Genomic DNA, 22,382 nt, shown 5'->3' on the forward strand with positions numbered 1-22,382 from the left:
TTGCGTAAAGAGAACATTAGCATGTACACAGTTTAGTAAAAGAGCCTCGTTCTCTTTTTAAAACATTCAACGAAGAGCCCCCTCCCACCTCAATGCTCCAGTGCTAGAAAGGAAAAAAAGTTAACCTACCAAACAGAGCAATTAAATTATATTACACATCACTTGAACAGTTTGCCCTTGAATGGTATATCATATTAAATAAACCTTGAACCTTGTACCTGGAAAAAAAAAATCTTTGGTGAAATTCAAGTGGCAATATTACCCAGAAACATTATGTGGTTCAGCTCTGAGGAACTGGGGGTTTCAGCTCAGTGGGTTTTTCAGGATAGCCACATGTCTCTGCATGAAATACATACAGATATACAGTCACCTCTGGATTTTATATACGGCGTCCAGATTTGTGCATACAAATTAACTAAGAAGCCCTTAACTACCAATAATTGGATGCTAGCAACCAATTACTGCAGTTAATTGACACAACTTAGGATTTGCGGCTGCATCTGGCTGCTTGTTGTTCCATAAGGCATGGCATATACAGTAGAATCTCAACTAACCGGCATTCAATTAACCAGCACTCTCAACCAACCGGTAAAAAAATTGCCAGCCCCAAATTAAAAATGTCTCCCATGCTCCTGAGACAACCTCCAAACAACCCCCCTCTCTCCTTCCCCTCCCTTCAGCCCCTGAAGCAGCAGCCATCCTGATAACCCCCCCCCCCCCTTCTCTCTGGGCCCAAGGCAGCAGCAACAGCCAATCCTGAAACCCCCACATCCCTCCCTCAACCCCAAAGCATCAGCGGCAGCTGATCCTGACAACCCCCTCCCCTCCCTTGCTAAGGCAGTAGCAGCAGTCAGTGAAAAGAAAAAGCACCGTAAACAGACTGTTTCCGGCCAGCCCCGGCAGGGCCCTTTCTCTGCTACATCACTTCCGCTGCAGCAGAAGAAAAGCCTTGCCGGAGCTGGCTGGAACCAGCATGTTTACGGCGCTTCTTCTGTTCACCGTCTGCCACTACTGCCTCGATAAAGGAGGGAAGGGGGTTGTCAGGATCGGCTAATGCTGCTTCGGGGGCTGAAGGAAGGAAGGGAGGCACGTTGTCAGGAATGGCTGCCTGCTGCTACAGTATTTATTTTTTTTACAGTAACTCTGAAGCAAACAGAAAAACAGTTATCCGGCATCCACAAATCTTCATGGGTGTCAGATATCCGAGAGTCTATTGTAACTCTACTGTCGTATAACTCAAAAAAGTGGGTGTAGCCACGGGCACGTCAAGGACATTGCAAAATGTTGCACACATAGGGGTCCTTTTACGAAGGCACGCTAAACACTAACGTGTCCATTATATTCTATAGCCGCGTAAGCGTTTAGCAAGCGCTAACATTTAGTGCGCACTAAAATGGCTAGCGCACCTTAGTAAAAGAGAGGGATGGTTACAGAATACTGCCTGAGCATGCCTAATTTGAGCACTAGGATTCACACTAGATATCAGCAGCAGTAGGTCTTCTACATCTGCAGTTAGGCACAGGAATCGACACCAAGTGCTATTTTATGCAAGGCACGTGCCATTTAATAATAATAATAATAGTAACAGTTTATATACCGCAGGACCCTGAAGTTCTATGCGGTTTACAATGATTAAAAGATGCTACAAATTGAGTGGAACTAACAAAGTTAAAAGCTAGTGATTAACATCTCTAGGGATCGGTTATTGTGGAATCAGTTGCCTAAACCAGTGGGTCCCAACCCTGTCCTGGAGGACCACCAGGCCAATCGGGTTTTCAGGCTAGCCCTAATGAATATGCATGAGAGAGATTTGCATATAATGGAGGTGACAGGCATGCAAATCTGCTCCATGCATATTCATTAAGGTGAACCTGAAAACCCAATTGGCCTAGTGGTCCTCCAGGACAGGGTTGGGAACCACTGCCCGAAATACTTCAGGAACAGATATGTTTTTAGGCGTTTCCTGAATTCCCCATAAGTAGTAGGCGTAAGCAATTGTTCCAGATCTTTACCCCATAATGCTGCCTGATGTGAGAAAAGATGTCGATGGTGTCTTTTAAATTTACACCCTCTAACAAAACAAAATTCAAGTGTGAGCTTCTCTTATGTCTGTTGGTTGAGAAAGAGAAAAGGTCAGTTATATATTTAGGGGCTAAACCGAATTTTCCCCTCATTGTGGATACCCTGAAAACCCTCCTGACTGGATGTATATCTTAAAGGTGTTTTACCAGCAATTCTCAGACTGAAAACAACAGATAAGATCGGTACACCTACATTGACGGATAAAACTGCTTTTGTCATACCTATCCCGATAGTGTGTTTATTTATGAGAAAAGTTATCTGGATTAAAATGGTATTTATACAAGCACTTTGTAGCATGGAAATAAGTTGCCCTGTAATAGGGCATAACGTAAACAACGATGAAAAGTATCGATCAGATGTAGAAGTACTGGCTTAACAAAATACTGAGCACAGTAATAGCATTGCATCATACAGTATAAATGTAAATATTAAACATTCTATGGCAGAAAAAGAGCCTTTTATTTAATGAGAAAACTGTAGGAAAATTATTCACACCCCCGTGATAATCTCACCAGATGTTACTTAGTGCATATGTTTTATTGTCATGTCTATATTGTAATTTAAGTAAATTATGTCATCTCTGTCCTGTCTCGATTATTATGGATGCACTTTGTAACCCGTTCTGGGCTCCTTTGGGAGGACGGGCTAAAAAAAAAAATGAATAAATAAATAAATATTATTAAACATGATTTCTCGTCACTCAGAGTGTTTTATTGTGCATTGATTTGCTATTCTTATATACCGCCTTCTGGGCCAACAAGGTTGCCAAAATTCTAAGAGTTACAAATCATAAGTTATGAATAATGCACCTGCAGTTGACCCATTACATAAGCACAAAGACAGGCACATAGATCAGTTATAGGCTGAAACATGCACACTTACAGTGTGAACAAACAAAACATTTCTCAGCAAATATATATATAAAGCACCGAAACCTTACTTCAACTTTCCTGTAGTAATCTATGGAACGATAAAGTGCTTGTATAAAATGGGTAGAAAAGAGAGGCCATAAATACACCTAAGTCGTTATTTCACAGGTCACGGACCATATGGCCTTTAATGTAGAGAATGGCACAGGGACAAATTTTTTTTCCCTTTCCCAGTGGGAACTCATTTTCCTGTCCCGGCGAGTTTTATTTCCTGGCCCTGCCCCATCCCTGCAAGCTCCGTCCTCATCTGCACAAGCCTCAAACCCTTTAAAATCATAAGTAGCAACATTCTAGAGCAGTGGTCTCAAAGTCCATCCTTGAGGGCCGCAATCCAGTCGGGTTTTCAGGATCTCCCCAATGAATGTGCATTGAAAGCAGTGCATGCACCTAGATCTCATGCAGATTCACTGGGGAAATCCTGAAAACCCGACTGGATTGTGGCCCTCGAGGAGGGACTTTGAGATCCCTGTTCTAGAGCTTAGATTGTGATGTCATAATGCCTCATTCCACCAATGCCTAAGCTCCGTCCTCATCTGCACAAGCATCAAACATTTTAAAATCATAAGTGTCCGAGGCTTGTGCAGTTAAGGCAGAGCTTACAGGAATGGGGCAGGGACAGCGACAAAAAAAAAAAATCATAGTGACGGGACGAGGAAAAATTTGTTCCCATATCATTCTCTTAATGTACTGCACAAAAGCTTCAGCTCAGCAAAGTTCCTGCAGTATAGGAACAGCCAAATCTCTGGAAATAATGGGTGCTGAGCACCATTTTTTTTTTTTTTTTTTTTTAAATCATACTGTAAATGTTATGTGGACGAAGTGACGAGCAGGGGAATGAAATCTTAGTCTTGCAGTCATTTACTCCATAAATACTTTTGGTCTGTCTTCTGAATTTCAGAGGATCTTGCCCAAATGCTCTAACTATTAAGCTGTAATAGACAAAACTTTGTTACTGTACATTTCATCCCTTCCTAGTTCCTATAATAAAAGTATGCCTGTTCTGAGTATATTCCAATTAAGTTTGGAACACGATACAAAAATCTAGTTATTCAATATCTATGAACATTGAAACAACATGTTAATAAATACGGTGAGATTACATTCAGTTTAAATTCAAGGATCCCATTCAGTTCAGAACATTCTGTAATATAAGTTCTTAGAAAAAAGTTTAAGCATTGCTATTTTTTATGCCTGAAAGAATTTTTCTTTACAGACATAATTGGAGCAAAGTAATGATTAAATTCATGGAGGTATGGGGTAAGTTTGCACGTAAAGGGGGTAATTCTATAAAGTGGACATCAATATTTGAACAAGGACCAGATTCAATACATGGTGCTCACATTTAGGTGCCATTAAAAAAAGTCAGCATGCAGTGCTTTTTTATATGTAGAGTGGAGTTTACTGTATGTGCTTTGTCATAAATTAATGTTGAATTATTATTGTATTTCCCAATGTTTGTGATTTTTTTTTTTCTTATTGTAAACTGCTCTGAACTAGAGGTCTGCACGGGAACGGGGATCGCGGGAATCCCCCCCCCCTAACCCACGGGACTCCCACGGGGACCCCCCTCTGGCCCACCGGACTCCCACGGGGATGGAAGGCTTTGGAAGCAGGGTTCGTCCATATAATATAATTGACACGTCAGCCTTAGTAAAAGAGGGGGTTTATAAGTTAATTACCTGAACAGAAAACAAAAAAAGCGAGTTTCCATTATTTCCTATGGGAAAACTCGCTTTGATAAACGAGCATTTTGGATTATGAGCATGCTCCTGGAACGGATTATGCTCGTAATCCAAAGTACCACTGTATTTGGAAACAGATGGGGGAGCCAGTGAAGTGAGGAGAGAGGTAATGTGAGTATAGCACTTCTCATGGAATACGAGTCGTGTAGCAGCATTTTGAATGTTGCAGAAGTCTAAGGGTGAGGTGATAAGAGCGTGGATAAGGGTTTTGGTACTGTGCTTGGACTTAAGGGGTCAGATTTTGGCAAGATTATAGGGGAAACAGATGATGATGGCAGATAAAGACCAAATGGCCCATCTAGTCTGTCCATCCGCAGTAACCATTATCTCGTTCTCTCTCCAAGAGATCCCACATGCCTATCCCAGGCCCTTTTGAATGTGGACATAGGTTTCAGCAGTTTGTTGGATCTTAGAGAGAAGGAGAGAGAGGAGTCAAACATCACCCCGAGATTGCGAGCTGATGATTCACAGAGGAGAAAAGTGTTATCCACAGAAATAAAGAACGGAAGGAGGGGGGTGGGAGGTGAGTTTAGGCGGAAAGATAAGGAGTTCAGTTTTAGATGGCGGTAAAAGATCTAAACACCAATGTCGGAAAGGCAGGCTGAGATTCGGGCCTGAATTCCTGTAGAGATACCTGGTGTGAAGAGGTAGATCTGGGAGCTGAAACCTGGTGTAAATGCCAGCACCCAACCCTTTGCATCAGGTGAGGGAATAGCGGGATTCTGTAACTCCCTGGATCGGTAGCATGGAATGTTGCTACTATTTGGGGTTCCGGAATCTTGCTTCCTCTGAGATAATGGAATGTTGCTACTCTTTGAGTTTTTACCAGGTACTAGTGACCTGGATTGGCCACCAGTGAGGCCCAGTAAGGCTATTCTTATGTTCTTACCTTTAGAAAGCCCCACCACACCCCTGACCCCGCCCCTTGATGAGTTGCACTCTAGGGAACAGACACATGGGGTTATATAATAGTGCACAGGAAGATGTGTGCACAAAATCTAGTCACTGCCAATTAACTTCAATAACTGAGTATTGACATCAACTTATTGCTAGTTAATGGCTTGTTAGCTAATTAATTTGTGCACGCACCTACAATCTGCATGCACATTTGGGTGCCATACATAGCATCCAGGGGCAAGCACATGTCTCAATGACCTGAATATTGGCTTACATGAGCACAAATGCAAATTTTCTGGCTATGTAATATTCTATAATAAGGTGCCTAAATGTAATGGCACATACTTTTGAAAGTAGGCATACATATAGGCAGATCATAGGTGGGATTCACAGTTACTCGTGCATTAAAACATTTACAAGGGATTTTCAGCAATTTAGGCACAAGCTCTCTGGCCTGTGTCAGTGCTTGCAGCTCAATTCTAGGACCGTATCTAACCTGTTATGTTAGTATTCTAGGCCAGTGGCTCTCAAACCTGTCCTGGGGGACCACCAGTCGGGTTTTCAGTCAGGTTTTCAGGATTCCCCTAATGAGGGTAGGTATGAGAGAGATTTGCATATACTGAAGGAGACACGTATGCAAATCTGTCTCGTACATATTCATTGAGGATATCCCGAAAACCCAACCGACTAGCGGCTCCCCGGGACAGGTTTGAGAATCACTGTTCTGAGCCATTCTACAATAGGTACTTCATAGGTACACTGTACCAGAAATGACTTCAAAGGACACAGGTAGGGCCAGTCTCAGTTAGGGCATTAGTCTTTGACCAGAGGTCCGCCGCGTGAGCGGACTGCTGGGCACGATGGACCACTGGTCTGACCCAGCAGCGTCAATTCTTATGTTCTTATGGCAAGAATAGGCGTAAAAACTGGTATTCTAGTCATTTATGTGCATATGTAGATATATACAGAGGTGAATGAGCAGTATCTGGCTAAGCGCTACTCTTAAAGTACACACCCCGATGTGATGAAGCATACCTTGCAAGTGGGCATTCGCACAGGTAGGGTTGGGGCAGAGTGCGAGCATTGTGCATAACTGTATGGGTAGATTTTTAAAAAAAAGTCTTAAAATGTATACGAGGTCTTTTGCAATCTTGGTTCAAGTATTTGCACCAGTTCTACAGCTGGTGCAATGGTTCACAACTTAAATACAGGCCTGTTTTTCAGTCACTTGCACTAGAGTTCTATAGAGAAAAGTAGGCACCTACTTTTTCTTTATAAAAGAGCTTTTCTAGCACCTAAATCTAGACACCCCCTTATAGAATTACCCTCAAAGGAGGTATTTTTATAACAGAACATAGTCATGAGTAGCCTAAAAAGGTACCTGTTTTAAGACTATTTTACAAGAGCAGACGAAATTTAATGTGGGCAAGTGCAGTGATTTTATTTATTTATTTACCAAAAATAGTCCAAGTGGTTTACATTCAGGTACTCGAGCATATTTCCCTGTCTGTCCTGGTGGGCTCACACTCTTATCTAATGATGCTATAGGATGCTAAGTTCCACGTTCAGAGTTGCCACGCAGGAAAAGGATTTAGGTGACATTGTAGACAATGCATTAAAATCTTTTGCTAAGGGAGTGATAGCAGCCAAAAAAAGCAAACAGAATATTAGGATTTATAATGAAAGGAAGAGAGAATAAAACAAAGCGTACAACAATGCCTCCGTATCTCTCCATGCTGACACTGCACCTTGTGTACTGTTTGCAAGCCTGGTCACCACATCCAGAAAAGGTACAGAAAGGAGTGACCAAAATAATTAAGGAAATGAAATGACTTGCATATAAAAAAAAAAAAAAAAAAGACTAAAGCAGTTGGGGTTCTTCAGTTTGGAGAAAAAAAGGCTCAAGCAGTGGCGTAGAAGGTGCCTGAGATGGTGGTGACCCCCCTGCGCCCCTCCTCTCCATCCCTCACTCCTTCCGCGCCACACATGCGCCCTCCCTTCCCATCCCCGTACCTCTTTAATACTTTGCCAGCACAAGCAGCTTCTCCGGCCTGCTGCTGGCGCCAGCTTTGGTTTTCCCTCTGACATCACTTCCTGGCCTCACGACCTGGAAGTGATGCCAGAGGGAGCCAGGCTGGCGTGACCAGCAGGTCAGAGTAGTTGCTCACGCTGGCAAAAATTTAAAAAGGTGTGGGAGGTGGGGAAGAGTGTGTGAGGGGGGGACGGAGAGGTGCCGGTGCAACCACCAAGGTGGCGCCAGGGATGGTCTCCTCCCCCCCCACCCCCCACCGGTACTATACCACTGGCCTCAAGGGAGATTTGATAAAGGGCTATAAAATACCAAAAGCAGTGGAATGGGATAAATGTGAATCAATTGTTTACTCTTTCAAAAAGCACAATGCTAGAGGATACTCCATGAAGTTACATAGTAGCACATTTAAAACAAAGAGCAGAAAATATTTTTTCACTTAAACAGATTCTGCATAGGATAATAAACCAATCAGAACCAATAATTAGGTGTTAATCAATTAATATTGTTAATTGGTAATTTGAATTTGTGTGAGCATGCACGCATAAATATTTTAGCGCATAACTGAAAAGGGAGAATGGCAATGGAAGGGGCATGGGTGGGCCAGGGGTGTTCACTAAAAGCACACACAGTTTTATATAATTCAGGGGATCCGCACCTAATTTACCTGTCAGGATCCTGGTATTACGTGTTAGTCTGTAAATGGCATCCAATTCAGAGCATCATTGGGGGAGGGGGTGGTGTAGTGGTTGGAGCTACAACCTCAGCACCCTGAGGTTGTGGGTTCAAACCAATGCTGCTCCTTGTGACCCTGGGCAGGTCACTTAATCCCCCCATTGCCCCAAGTACATTTGAAAGTTTGTAAGCCCACCAGGACAGATGGGGAAAAATGCTTGAGTACCTGAATGAAATTTAAGTAAATTGTTCTAAGCTCCCCTGGGAGAATAGTATAGAAAATTGAATAAATAGTGTGAAAAGTTTCAGCCTCTGATAACCAGAGCTGGTATTGTGACATCATAATGCCTCATTCCACCAATGCCTAAGAGCCAACCTCATCAGTGATGTCACAATGGCTTGATTGTCCTATACTTGGCTCACTTTTACTATATTTTGATTTCTAGAGTGGCGCAGTGGTTAAAGCTACAGCCTTAGCATATTGAGGTTGTGGGTTCAAACCTACAATGTTCTCTGTGACCCTGGGCAAGTCACTTAATCCCACCTTTGCCCCAGGTACATTAGACAGATTGGGAGCCCACCAGGACAGATGGGAAAAAATGCTTGAGTACCTGAATAAATGCATGTAAGCTATTCTGAGCTCCCCAGGGAGAATGGAATAGAAAATTGAATGAATGAATGAATAAATTTATAGAATAGAGCTCAGAGTACATCTTTTTTTGTGCCCATATTTGTGCTCCATTTACTGAATCTAGTCGTTCGTATGCTGTGTGCTCGTGGATTTTACACCACTGTTCCCTCAAAGCTGAGCATGAGTCCTCCACCGGAGCTGCTGTTTCTTTGTCACATTTTCAATGGTGAAGACAGGCAAGTTCTGCAGGACACCAGGGATCCTGGAGGTTCCAAGGGATTGGAAACACAGTATTGCAACACCATCCCCTACTGACAGCAATGCAATAGCAGAACTCCCACTCAGCTTAAAGGAAACAGTGCTTTACACATGGGAAATGCTTTATAACGGTGCTTCTTAAACCTGTTCTGGGGACCCCCCAGCCAGTTGGGTTTTCAAGATCTCACTAATGATATATGCATAAGGCAGATTTGCATACAGTAAAGCTGACAGGCTTGCAAGTCTCCCTTATGCATATTCATTAGTGAGATCTTAAAAACCCAACTGGCTGGGGGTCCCCAGAACATGTTTGAGATCCACTGCTTTATAAAATTACCCCCAAACTGTTAGTGCAGAAGGTTCCAACATGCTGAAGAGAAAGTCATAAATAACAATGAATTTTGCAAAAATAAATCAAAAAGTGTATACTGTTCAGAGTGTTTTTAATACAGAACGTGAAGTAATATGTTATACTGAAAAATAGTTCTTCCTCAAAATTTGGTCTGTGTATTTCAGTTCTATATCATGAACTGTCACCATGGATGAATAATCCATTCTTTTTTTTAAACTACAAACGTACCCCCCTTTTACAAAACCGTAGTGCGTTTTTTAGTGCCAGCCACGGCGGTAACTGCTCCGACGCTTATAGAATTCCTATGAGTGTCGGAGCTGTTACCACCATGGCTGGCGCTAAAAAACACACTATGGTTTTCTAAAAGAGGGCGGAGTCCTTTTTACTAAGTGGTCTGCACTATTTTTTTTTAGAGTGTGGATACCCACACACCGAAGTCAATTTTTAGCTCTAAAATGGCCACAGTTTGGCTTTCCCTATTAATAAGCAAATGTTCATTTTGAAATTAGCGCATGGCCATGGCCTACCGTCACCTATTTTGTAGGCAGATAGGTTTCCGCACTAATCCTGCGCCAGCTGGTCAGTGGGTGCCAACGCCCACATGCTAACCGATTGGCACAGGGCATGCTTAATCTCCGCTGCCAAAAACACCGACCTGCTAAAAAAATAAAATGTATTTTTTTTAACATGAAGGTGGCACGCACTGAGCCTGCCGTTAGGTGCATGGCTCCTGTGTGGCTCACCAGCAGCATTTTTAAGAGGCGGTAAGCATACTTTAGGGCAGGGGTAGGGAACTCCGGTCCTCGAGGGCCATATTCCAGTCGGGTGTTCAGGATTTCCCCATGCATTGAAAGCAGTGCATGCAAATAGATCTCATGCACATTCATTGGGGAAATCCTGAACACCCGACTGGAATATATCTCTCGAGGACCGGAGTTCCCTGCCCCTGCTTTAGGGCCTGATTCTATAAACAGCGCCTAGCGGCAAGTAATGGCTAGGCGTCGTTTGGTGTGGTTGTCAATCAACTGCTAGGCATCGTGCCTAGCAACGCCTAACTCAACGTAGATGCCAGTAGGCATCATAGTGTTAGGCGCCAATAAATTAGGCCGGGGTTTTCCAGGTCTAATTTAGCAAAGCTTAACACAGACACTTAGCGTAGCCCAAATCGTACCACGCCTTTTCTCCACCCCTAACCATTCCGAATTTTGGGGTAGGTACAGATAGGCACAGATAGGAATCTCAGTTTAGGTATCAGTAGGTGCCATGCCGATTTCCACAGGGAACCTTAACTGATCATTTCTTAATTGGCTTTTAATGGCATTTTCAGTTATCATAGCAATATATCATAGTATGTACACTAGGATGCCATTTTAGCCAATTAAAAAAAAAATAATAATAATTAATTTGTGTGCGGAAACTGGCCAATCTAGATGCCTATCTGTGCCTAATTTAGGTACCACTTCTGCTTAGTTAAAAGGCTCCTTAATGATATTGAGGAAACCTCAGCAAAATTTTTAAATGTTAAGAACTAAAATATTCTTCCACAAAGACTGCATGTTTTACGTACAATCTAAGATTTTAATTTATCTTTTACAAAGGTTTACACATGCAGCAATGGCTACTTTCCATAACGGGGTGTTTTTTTCCCCCCACTTTCACCATTTTCATCCATTTTTTTGAAGCCTGCCTAGACAGGAAACAAGATAATTTTTCAAGTTCACAGACAAGCTTTGATGCTGCCTTCCTTAAGAATAACGTCGACGGGTGTTTGGTTCTGCTATCAGGAGACGGCAGAAAATAGCCAGATATTCAAAACGACACGATATCGCCTCGCCTCCGTCTGTCTCTCATCTCGTTCATCTGAAACAGGAAGAAGTTTCTATCTTGGGCACATACCTTTTTTAACTGTGCTTCCAACTTATTGCACTCTTCTTTTTTTTGCTCTATGGCTATTTCCAGAGACTTTAGTTTAGTGTCTCTTTTCAGGCCTGATGATGCCAACGACGATGCGTGTTCTTTGAGGTCAATTAAACTAGACTGAAAAGGCACCAAGAGAAGAGAGAGATGAGTACAGGAAACTAGATAATTACATACGCATTTCTTGAGCAAGGTTTGCTGTTCAAAATCATAAGCAGGAGTGATTTATTTAAACATATGCATGTCTTTGATATTTAAGCATATTAGAATACTATGGAATACTGGTAACTGGTAGATTCTTCTTTTTTGAAAAAAAAAAAAAAAATACTGTCTCTGCTGAAAGACTAAGAAATCTAATTTTCTGTGCCAGACATATTCTCTTTCCATTTTCTAATTCTAAAAACATATCTGTTCTCCATTATCTATATTCCTTAGCTTCTGACTTATAGCGTTTCTTCCTTGCTTTATAAACCACAGTTATACAGCTCAGGTAAATAATTAGCCAGGATATGAAAATCCCAGGTTCTGCATGCCAGAACTGGCTAATTTCAGAGTTTGTGCATGTCTACTTAAACCCTTCTACGCAGGAACAGTAAAAATGAAGAATTAAACAAGGGTGGGCATGTCCATTTTCAGCCTAGGCCCATCCAGCAGAAGCGTACCGTTGATATAGCTCAGTAGTTCCCAAACCTGTCCTGGGGGACCCTCAGCCGGTCAGGTTTTCAGGATATCCCTAATGAATAAGCATGAGAGAGATTTGCATACCTGTCACTTCCATTATATGCAAATCTCTCTCATGCATATTCATTAGGGATATCCTGAAAACCTGACCCCAATGAATATGCATGAGATCTATGTGCATGCACTGCTTTCAATGCATATTCATTGGGGAAATCCTGAAAACCCGACTGGATTGCGGCCCTCAAGGAGGGACTTTGAGATCTCTGCCTTAACACTTCTTGATGAATTCCCCTCCTTAATATGTAGCTAGCAAATAAGAGTGGATGTAAGAATGCCATCAGATATAATTTGGAATACTTTTTTCTTGTCTTTCATACTACAAAGAATTTCAAAATATTTTTTAAAATGTCATCATTGAAATGGCTTGGGGAAATCCACTGCTTATTCTTAGGATAAGCAGCATAAAATCTGTTTTATGACTTCGGATCTAGCTAGGTATTTGGGACCTGGTTAGCCACTGTTGGAAACAGAATACTGATGAGTTTGGCTCTTAGGCATTGGTGGAATGAGGCATTATGATATCACAATAAGAGCTCTGGAATGTTGCTACTCTTTGGGTTTCTGTCAGGTACTTAGGACCTGGGATGGCCACTGTTAGAAATAGGATGGCTTGATGGACCTTTGGTCTGTCCCAGTATGGCAATTCTTATGTTCTTATGCCATAAAACTGCCATTTTGGAGCTCCAGCAAAGACGCTATATGCTATTTTGAGCATTTGAAACTTTGACGAAGATGCTAAGCGTTTACCGCAGGCATTTCGAAAATTGGGATGCACTGCCCCTGAAGAAAGATGAAACACAGTGCTCTGTTGGGCAGGTTTCATTCATCTTTCATGTTTCTTTTTTAATATCTGCTTTTCTATGTAGCTGGCTGGCTATTTTTTTTTAGCCAACTGTGATCAATTTAATTTGGGGACACTTTTGAATGTTATGTGAATTATATTCTTTATTTTTGATACACGCACCAAGGGGAGAATTAGTGATGGTTGTATAAACTGCTAATAGCCTTTGATGGCATTGACAAAGTTGTGCAGCTCTTGAACCCCTGCTGCTGTTTGGGTAACCGAGAACCACCTTCACACAAATAATTAAGGATCTCTTTCACGAAGCCGCGGTAAAGGTTTCAACCGTGGCCCGGGGCGTTAAAAGCTCCGACACTGCAAGGAATTTTATGCGCGTCGGAACAGCGTCAGATTATTTACCGCAGCTTAGGGGATAAGTCACAAAAAAGAAAATATATATTGTGTGTGAGTGTCTTAATAAAAAAAAATATATATAATGAATTGGGAATAGATTTGGTTATTTTGTATAAAATTGAACTGTACATTTAACTTCAGCTGTGGTGTCTTTAAGTAAGGAGACTTTAGAAGAAAAGGCTTGCGGGTTAACTCCCATATTATTAGCTCAGCTGTTCTTCTAAATTAGTAACAGTCCACCTTGAGTGAACTTCTAAGGTTGCAAGTTCAGTTCCTGAGACACTTGGAGTAACTTGAAGCTACTATAGCAGAGAGCAGGGCTGTATAAACAGTCTTGCCTCCAAAAGGAACAGGGAACAACTTGTCGAGGCACCGACGAGAGGATCAGCGATTCTGGATCTGATCCTCAATGGGCTGAAAGGACCCGCAAAGGGAGTGGAGGTCGTGGGACCACTAGGAACCAGTGACCACCACATGATTCAGTTCAAAGTGCAAATAGGATTACCTAAGGGAAAGAGAACCAAGGCAACAACGTTTAACTTCAAGAAAGGGAACTATGATGCCATGAGACAAATGGTGAGAAAGAAGCTCAGAAACAGCTCCAAGGAACTGTGGACTGTGGAGCAAGCCTGGTCCCTATTCAAGGACACAGTAAACAAGGCGCAAAACCTATATATACCAAGATTTAGGAAAGGATCCAAAAAGAATCAGACGAAGGACCCTGCATGGATAACCAGTGAAGTAAAGAAAGTGATAGGAGACAAGAAAAAATCATTTCGGAAGTGGAAAAAAGACAAAACCGAAGGAAATTGGAGAGAGCACAGGCAGTATCAAAAACAATGTCACCGAGTAGTCAGGAAAGCCAAGAAAGAGTATGAGGAGAGACTGGCCAACGAAGCAAGAAATTTCAAACCATTTTTCCGATATGTGAAAGGGAAACAGCCAGCGAGGGAGGAGGTGGGACCCCTGGATGAGGGTGACCGGAAAGGAGTGGTGAAAGAGGAAAAAGAGGTGGCCGGTAGGCTAAACGAGTTCTTCTCGTCAGTCTTTACAATAGAAGACACATCCAGTGTGCCAGAACCAGAAAAAATCTTCAGGGGAGATCAAGAGGGGAAATTATCATGCATGGAGGTAAGCCTCGAAGACGTTCTCAGGCAGATAGATAGATTAAAAACTGACAAAGCTCCGGGCCCAGACGGGATCCACCCGAGAATACTGAAAGAGCTCAGAGATGAAACAGCAGAGTTACTGCGGCATATTTGCAACCTGTCCTTGAGAACAGGGGTAATCCCGGAGGACTGGAAGATAGCGAATGTTACACCGATCTTCAAGAAAGGATCGAGAGGCGACCCGGGAAACTACAGACCGGTGAGCTTAACCTCTGTTCCGGGGAAGATGGCTGAATCACTGATCAGGGAAGGTATCAATGAGCATATAGAAAAAAATAATCTGATGAGATCAAGCCAGCATGGTTTCTGTAAAGGCCGATCATGCCAGACGAATCTACTGCATTTCTTTGAGGGGATAAGTAAACAATTGGACCAAGGTGACCCCGTAGACATCGTATATCTAGATTTCCAAAAAGCCTTCGACAAGGTGCCCCATGAACGCCTACTGAAGAAACTGTGGAGTCACGGGGTGGAAGGGGACGTGCACAGATGGATCAAAAATTGGCTGGCGGACAGGAAGCAGAGGGTAGGAGTAAAGGGGCACTACTCTGACTGGATAGGGGTCACAAGTGGTGTTCCGCAGAGGTCAGTACTGGGACCACTGTTGTTCAATATATTTATTAATGATCTAGAAACAGGGACAAAGTGCGAAGTTATCAAGTTCGCGGATGACACAAAACTCTCCAGAACGGTCAGAACTGTTGAGGAATGCAAAGACCTGCATAGCGACCTGAACAAACTGAGTGAGTGGGCAAAAAAATGGCAGATGAGCTTCAATGTGGAGAAATGTAAGGTCTTGCACATATGGAAGGGGAACTCCAGGTACAGCTATACGATGGGAGGGAGGGTACTCGGGGAAGGCAGCCAAGAAAAAAATCTGGGGGTATTGGTGGATAACACAATGAAGCCGGAGGCGCAATGTGCAGCGGCCTCAAAAAAAAGCGAGCAGAATGCTGGGCATTATCAAAAAGGGTATCACTACCAGAACGAAGGAAGTTATCCTGCCACTGTATCGAGCAATGGTGCGCCCACATCTGGAATACTGCGTCCAATACTGGTCGCCATACCTCAAGAAGGACATGGCAATACTCGAGAGGGTCCAGAGGAGAGCAACGAGGATGATAAAGGGTATGGAGAACCTCTCATATGCCGAACGGTTAGACAGGCTGGGGCTCTTTACCCTGGAAAAGCGGAGACTGAGAGGGGACATGATACAGACTTATAAAATCATGAAAGGCATAGAGAAGGTGGGGAGGGACAGATTCTTTAAACTAGCAGGGGCAACTAAAACAAGAGGTCACTCAGAAAAACTGAGAGGAGACAGATTCAAAACGAATGCAAGAAAGTTCTTCTTCACTCAATGGGTGGTAGACACCTGGAATGCGCTTCCCGGAGAGATGATAAGCCAGAGTACAATTCTGGGGTTCAAAAAGGGACTGGATGACTTCCTGGAAGCGAAGGGAATAACGGGGTACAGATAGAGGTTTACCTCACAGGACACTGAGCAAATAGGGTATGGACTTTTTAGGTTAGGTAGGGAACATTTTCAGGTCATGGACCTGGAGGGCCGCCGCGGGAGCGGACTGCCGGGCGCGATGGACCCCTGGTCTGACCCGGCAGAGGCAATGCTTATGTTCTTATGAACATTCTGGCATTTGAATGTTCGTAAATGCATTTACAAAAATGTTTCTACTTCTAGAGTAATGTTCTGTTATTTATCAAAAGTGCCCAAATTTATGCCATCTGAGGGGATACCTTTATGCACAGACTTTGAATCAATTTTCAAAAGTACCTGCAAAGATGTGTACCTGTTTTTTTCCTGTACAAAACAATTTGAAAATGTAAACAGTGCATGTTATTTCACATTTCAAATTTATTTAATATACCACTAATTAAAAAAATAATATCTAGGCAATAAATAAATTAGAACATGGGGATTGGAAAGAAGAATCACAAGAGAAATCCTAGGTTACAAAATTTAAAATATATATATATATAGGGTGGAGTGTATGAGGGAAAGAGAATTACTCTAAACCACATGAGGAAGGGAGGTCAAGAACAGAAACAGATGATAAGAATGAGGCCCTCTGAAACCTGGAGCCGCTAAGCAGGCAATATCATTCAATCATTAGACTGTAGGAAAGCTTTAGAGAACAAATAAGCCTTAAGTAAGGCTTTAAACCTCCCTCGTCTAAAAGCATACCTATTTTTATCTGAGTAAGGACAGAGAAATTTTCAGATAGCAGATTCTCCTAGGAAACTGATATATTGCCAGGTAATTGATTTTGAAAACTGTCATCTTTGCTAGATTACCTTCAGCTACATACAGTGGAACGCCAATTATCTGAACTCCAATTATCCGGATTGCTTCGGAGGGGGGGAGGGGGGAGTGGGGTGTCTCAGTTTATATTTGAGTTCCCTCCCAAAGTACTATTCCTATCACTCTCACTAGTACTCCTCTGCTTCTGCCATCAGCCAAGCCCAGCCCACCGCCCCCCAAACCGGGAGACTTTCCCTCACCTTCAACATGCCCCCTGCAATGATTGGACATTCATTTTTTCTTCCCCCTCCCCCCCCCCCCGACAAGACAGTATTCCCCCTCCCTGAACAGGCACTACCAACTCTCTCCCAGACCTACAGGAAAGACCCCAGGCCTACCTTGTTTCCCAGGTGTTCTGACGGCAGAGCTGGGGCAGGAAAGATCCTACTCGATCCTGCCCATGCTCTGTCAGCGACGAAACCAGCAACGAAAATAGCTGCCAAGACTACCCCTGGAGATCTTGGCAGCTATTTTCATCACCGACAGAGCATGGGCAGGAGGGAGTTGGTGGTGCCTTTTTAGGGAGGGAGAAGGAATGCTGCCTTTTCTTGTCAGGCAGGGTGCGCCGAGTATAGGGGTGGCTTCGGGGGTCGATTTCAATGAGAGGCTTATTTTAGGGGTAGTGGTAACATTAGGACCATCTTTAAAAATCATGCTAGGGCTTATTTTTTGGGAAACATGGTAAGAATAGCCTTACTGGGTCAGACCAATGGTCCATCAAGCACAGTAGCCCGTTCTCATGGTGGCCAATCCAGATCCCTAATATCTGGCCCGAACCCAAGGAGTAGAAACATTCCATGCTACTGATCCAGGGCAAGCAGTGGCTTCCCCCGTGTCTTTCTCAATAACAGACTATGGACTTTTCCTCCAGGAACTTGTCCAACCCTTTCTTAAAACCAGCTACGCTATCTGCTCTTACCACATCCTCTGGTAACACGTTACAGAGCTTAACTATTGTCTGAGTGAAGAAAAAATGTCTTCCTATTGGCTTTAAAGTATTTCCCTGTAACTTCATGAAGTGTTTCCTAGTCTTTGAAATTTTTGACTGAGTGAAAAATCGATCCACTTGTACTTGTTCTGCTCCATTCAGGATTCTGCAGACTTCAATCCTATCTCCCCTCAGCTGTCTCTTTTCCAAGCTGAAGAGCCCTAACCATTTTAGTCTTTCCTCATACGAGAGGAGTTTCTTCCCCCTTATCATGTTGGTCCCTCTTCTTTGAACCTTTTCTAGCGCCATTATATCTTTCTTGAGATAAGAAGACCAGAATTTAAAGCAATATTCCAGATGAGACCGCACCATGGAGCGATACAGGGGTATTATAACATTCTTAATCTTGTTAGCTATCCCTTTTTTAAGAATTCCTAGCATCCTGTTTGTTTTTTTTGGCCAACGCCACATATTAGGCGGAAGGTTTCATTGTATTGTCTACGATGACACCCAGATCCTTTTCTTGGGCGCTAACTCCCGCGGTGGACCCTAGCATCCGGTAACTGTGATTCAGGTTATTCTTCCCAATGTGCATCACCTTTGCGTTTGTCCACATTAAATTTCATCTGCCACTTGACATGTCCCCAGTCAGCGCTGCATTAAATTTGCACTTGCTGTGCATTCATTTATTGTATTAAGGCAGGGAAACTGCAAAATTTAACATTCTTTGGTAAAAAGAACCCCTATATGAATAAAGAATGTTGATAAAAATTGATTAACCTCTTTTTCTGTCAGCTCAGCTTGTAAAGCGTTAATTTTCTCCTTCAGATCTTTGTTTTCTTTTTTATAATTTTCAATCTCTTCCAACCTCTCTCGATCATCTCGTTCTCTCTGCTCCTTCAAACGTTCTATTATTCTTTCCTAATAACATGTAAAACAATAACATTGATTATATGTTTCTACAAGCATAACAAATGAAGTTTTACGTTATTGTATACTTTAAGCAAGTACTAGAAACACGAGACATAAATTTTTCATAAATACAACTAGAGTAGTCTCTGTGCTAAGGAGTATTAAACATCAACAGGTAAAATGTCAGCTTTAAAGCAATGCTGAACCCAAAATTTACCAGAGATTCCTCATTAAGTTGTAGAATATCAATCACATTAAGGGGGGAGGGGAAGATGGATACCATTAAGATGGGCTACTTTACCACAGGGTCTTAGTTGTCAATCAACCATTTGGTGCAATTCATAGAATCTCTCCTAGCAGCACCAAGGTGTGCTAGCCTGTGCATCCTGGAGGTAGGTGCCAGTATATTAGGCTAGATTTTACTTGGCCTAATTCACTGGTGCCTAACTCGGACACCTTGCAATGCCTAAGTCAACCGTGCATATTCTCCACCCCTAACCATGCCTACTTTTCAGGTAGGTGTCGTTAGGTATCAGAAGGTGCGCAGAATTCCATGCCTATCTTTTAATTTCATTTAATTATTCAATTAACTTCAATGATGCAATTACCAAGCCAATTAAGCTAATTGACGGATTTAGGTTAGGTGCATATTTTAGCCAGGCATCGTTAGGGAGTTTCAATTAGGGCGTCTAGCAGTACCTAACTGCTGTACTGTTTAGAGCACAGGTGTCGAAGTCGGTCCTCGAGGGCCGCAATCCAGTCGGGTTTTCAGAATTTCCCCAATGAATATGCATTGAAAGCAGTGCATGCACATAGATCTCATGCATATTCATTGGGGAAATCTTGAAAACCCGACTGGATTGCGGCCCTCGAGGACCGACTTCGACACCCCTGGTTTAGAGAATCTGGCCTTCACTGTATACAGTGATGCAGAAGTATTAGGATTTTTTTTTGTTTGTTTTATTTTCATTTCTTTTCCTAATAATTCCTAACAATTGGTTTACTTTGTGGCCTCTGCTGCACACTTGTCATCATTTACAATACATCAAATCCTTTGCCTGGGTGCGAACCCAACTTCATATAGCTTTAATATAAATTGCTCTATCCAATGTACATCATTTTGCATTTGTACACATTAAAGTTCATCTGCTGTCTGAATGTCCAGGTCTTCCAGTCTTCTAAGGTTCTCACTGAAGTTTTTCCCCATGAATTTGATTGTGCTTGATCAGAAAATAATTTTTTAAAATGTTTTAAAGACCATTCTGGGGTACCTCAAAGCCAACCGACTGCATAAAGCTCCGTTTTTCTTAAAATTTGCAAGTATTTTGCTTAATGGAATAAATTTCTAAGTATTATAGCTTTAACTTTTATGTTTTCACACTCGGCAATGATACATGGATAAAAAAAGACATTTTGGGGGAAAATTCTATAAGAAGTGCATAAAATTAGGTGGATAACTTAGGGTTCCTTTTGCTAAATGGCAGTAGAGGTTTCTACTGTGGGCCAGCAAGGTAAACGCTTCGATGTTTATAAGAATTCTATGAGCATTGGAGCAATTACCTCACCAGCCTGTGGCAGAAACCTCTACCATCATTTAGTAAAACCCAGCGTTAATTAGTAAATTGGCTGCACTAATGAGCTTTAACAAGCTCATAATTGAAAAAAAAAAAAAATTATTTTTGAGATAGGCTCCTATCACATGGAACCTAGCAGTGCCTAACACCAAAGTAGGCCTGTTTAGAGGTAGAGAAAGAGTTAGGTGCCACTAGGCACGATTCTCGAAAGGACTCGGGGGCCTATAATGTAGGCCTTTGAAACCCTGGCCTATATTGCAGGCGCTTAATTTTTCTTGGCAGCCCCAAATGACAAAATCAAGGAAACTACACTACATGTAAATGGGCTGGATTACTGTATTGAGCAATCCTTAAAAACACTAGGAGTCGCCTTAGACAAGCATCTCACTCTGGAGAAACACTCTGATCTAGTAATTAAGAAGAGTATCTCGGTGATTTGGAAACTCTGCACCATTAAAAAATACTTTGATGACGCCTCCTTTCGCCTGTTGGTACAATCTGCTATTCTGAGTGTTCTGGATTACTGTAACATCATATACTTAGGCGCCTTCAAGAAAATCACCAGGAAGTTGAGGTTGGTCCAAAACACTGCCGTCCGTCTCATCTTTGGCATGAAGAAATGGGAACACGTAACCCCTTTCTACCACAAGTTGCACTGGTTGCCGTTCGAATCCAGAGTTCTATTTAAGTTCTCATGCATCTGCTACAAAACAATATTTGGTCTGCCACCGGATTATCTTTACCCACACTTCAACCTGAATTACAACAATAAGAGCTCCTGCAGAATAAATATGTTTGCTTTTCCCTCACTGAAATCGTGTCATCTTTAAAGATTCTTCGAAAGAACTTTCTCTTTTCAAGCAGCCAAACTAAACTCATGGCTCGCTTGCTGCCTCTTCTTATCTCAATTTTAGAAAACAGATTAAAACTCAACTTTTCAACAAACCAAATCCTTAACGTTCTCCATCACTATCCCTTCCCATTCTTTTAAGATTGTATTTTTTTTTCCCTTCACTTAAATTGTAGACGTATAACTTGTTTGACTCTATGATTGCTTTGTTATGTTCTTCAATTTCAACTGCATTGTTGGTATTTCATCTAACTGCTGTTAACTGCCTAGAACTCCCTGGGTATGGCGGTATACAAAAATAAAAATTATTATTATTATTAAGTTTTAAATTAGGCTTCATTAAGCGCAATTCTGTAATGGATGCCTAAGAGTGATTGACATGCAATAGGCTCTTAAAGTTAGGACAAATACAGAGTCTGGCCCTTTAGGCCAAGTCTATTTTATTGAAAAATAACAATAAATCAGTACAGAAATGATGCTATAGAGTCTCCAATATGCTTATTATAACAAGTGAGGCCAGATTCCTTAGAACTCCACTAGTACAGTGTTACAACCACAAAAATAATGATAAAAAGACATTTTATACAAAAAAAAAAAATAGCAGTATTTTATTAAATGAACCTTCATTATCTGCACATTATTGTGGAAAATAGCAGAAATTTAACATACTTTGCCTATTAAACATGTACATTTTGGTGTAGTCATCTACCAATGGTATTCCAGCACTTAAGCTTTCAATGTCTTCTCGAGGTCATCAGGATAAAGCTTACGATGCTGTTCAACTCTTGCAACAAGCCTTCAAGTTGGTTTCCAAAACTCTGCTCTGTATATAAAGCTACAGTATAATCTCGTTATAACGGACTCGCTTATAATGGAACCTTGCCTATAGCGGACGAGGTCTGCTGGTCCTGACCGTGCACCATTATAAACATACAGAAAATCATCGCATATAGCGGACTCACATATAACGGACTTTCGGATATAACAGACAACCAATTTGGTCCCCAGAGCCGCTTTTAGCTGTAGCTTTCGTTGGCTATAACGGACATGCAGCCTCTGCCTACAAGGCTCGTGGCATGCCATTGATGTGGTATCAAAATGCAGCCCAGAAGAAAATGGCAGAGTATTTTTCTTTCCAGTACAGTATGACATAATGCTTTAGAACATCTTTTAGCGTTCTG

At 42.0% G+C, this 22,382-nt stretch overlaps 1 protein-coding gene across 8 annotated transcripts in view; it reads right to left on the reverse strand.

The window, feature by feature from the left end:
* Window positions 1-22,382, reverse strand: part of ERC2 (ELKS/RAB6-interacting/CAST family member 2) — a 779,911-nt gene that overhangs the window by 501,058 nt on the left and 256,471 nt on the right. For all 8 annotated transcript variants that reach the window (XR_004537423.1, XR_004537420.1, XR_004537424.1 and 5 more), the window contains 2 exons: window positions 18,646-18,786; window positions 11,492-11,632 (listed from right to left, as the gene is read on the reverse strand). Coding sequence is in view for 1 of the 8 variants with exons in the window: in XM_033926752.1 (XP_033782643.1) it covers window positions 11,492-11,632; window positions 18,646-18,786 (282 nt within the window). In the remaining 7 variants the exon portion in view is untranslated. The remainder of the gene's footprint in view (window positions 1-11,491; window positions 11,633-18,645; window positions 18,787-22,382) is intronic.

The sequence above is a fragment of the Geotrypetes seraphini genome, chromosome 17 (genome assembly GCF_902459505.1).
Source record: "Geotrypetes seraphini chromosome 17, aGeoSer1.1, whole genome shotgun sequence".
Taxonomy (NCBI): domain Eukaryota; kingdom Metazoa; phylum Chordata; class Amphibia; order Gymnophiona; family Dermophiidae; genus Geotrypetes; species Geotrypetes seraphini.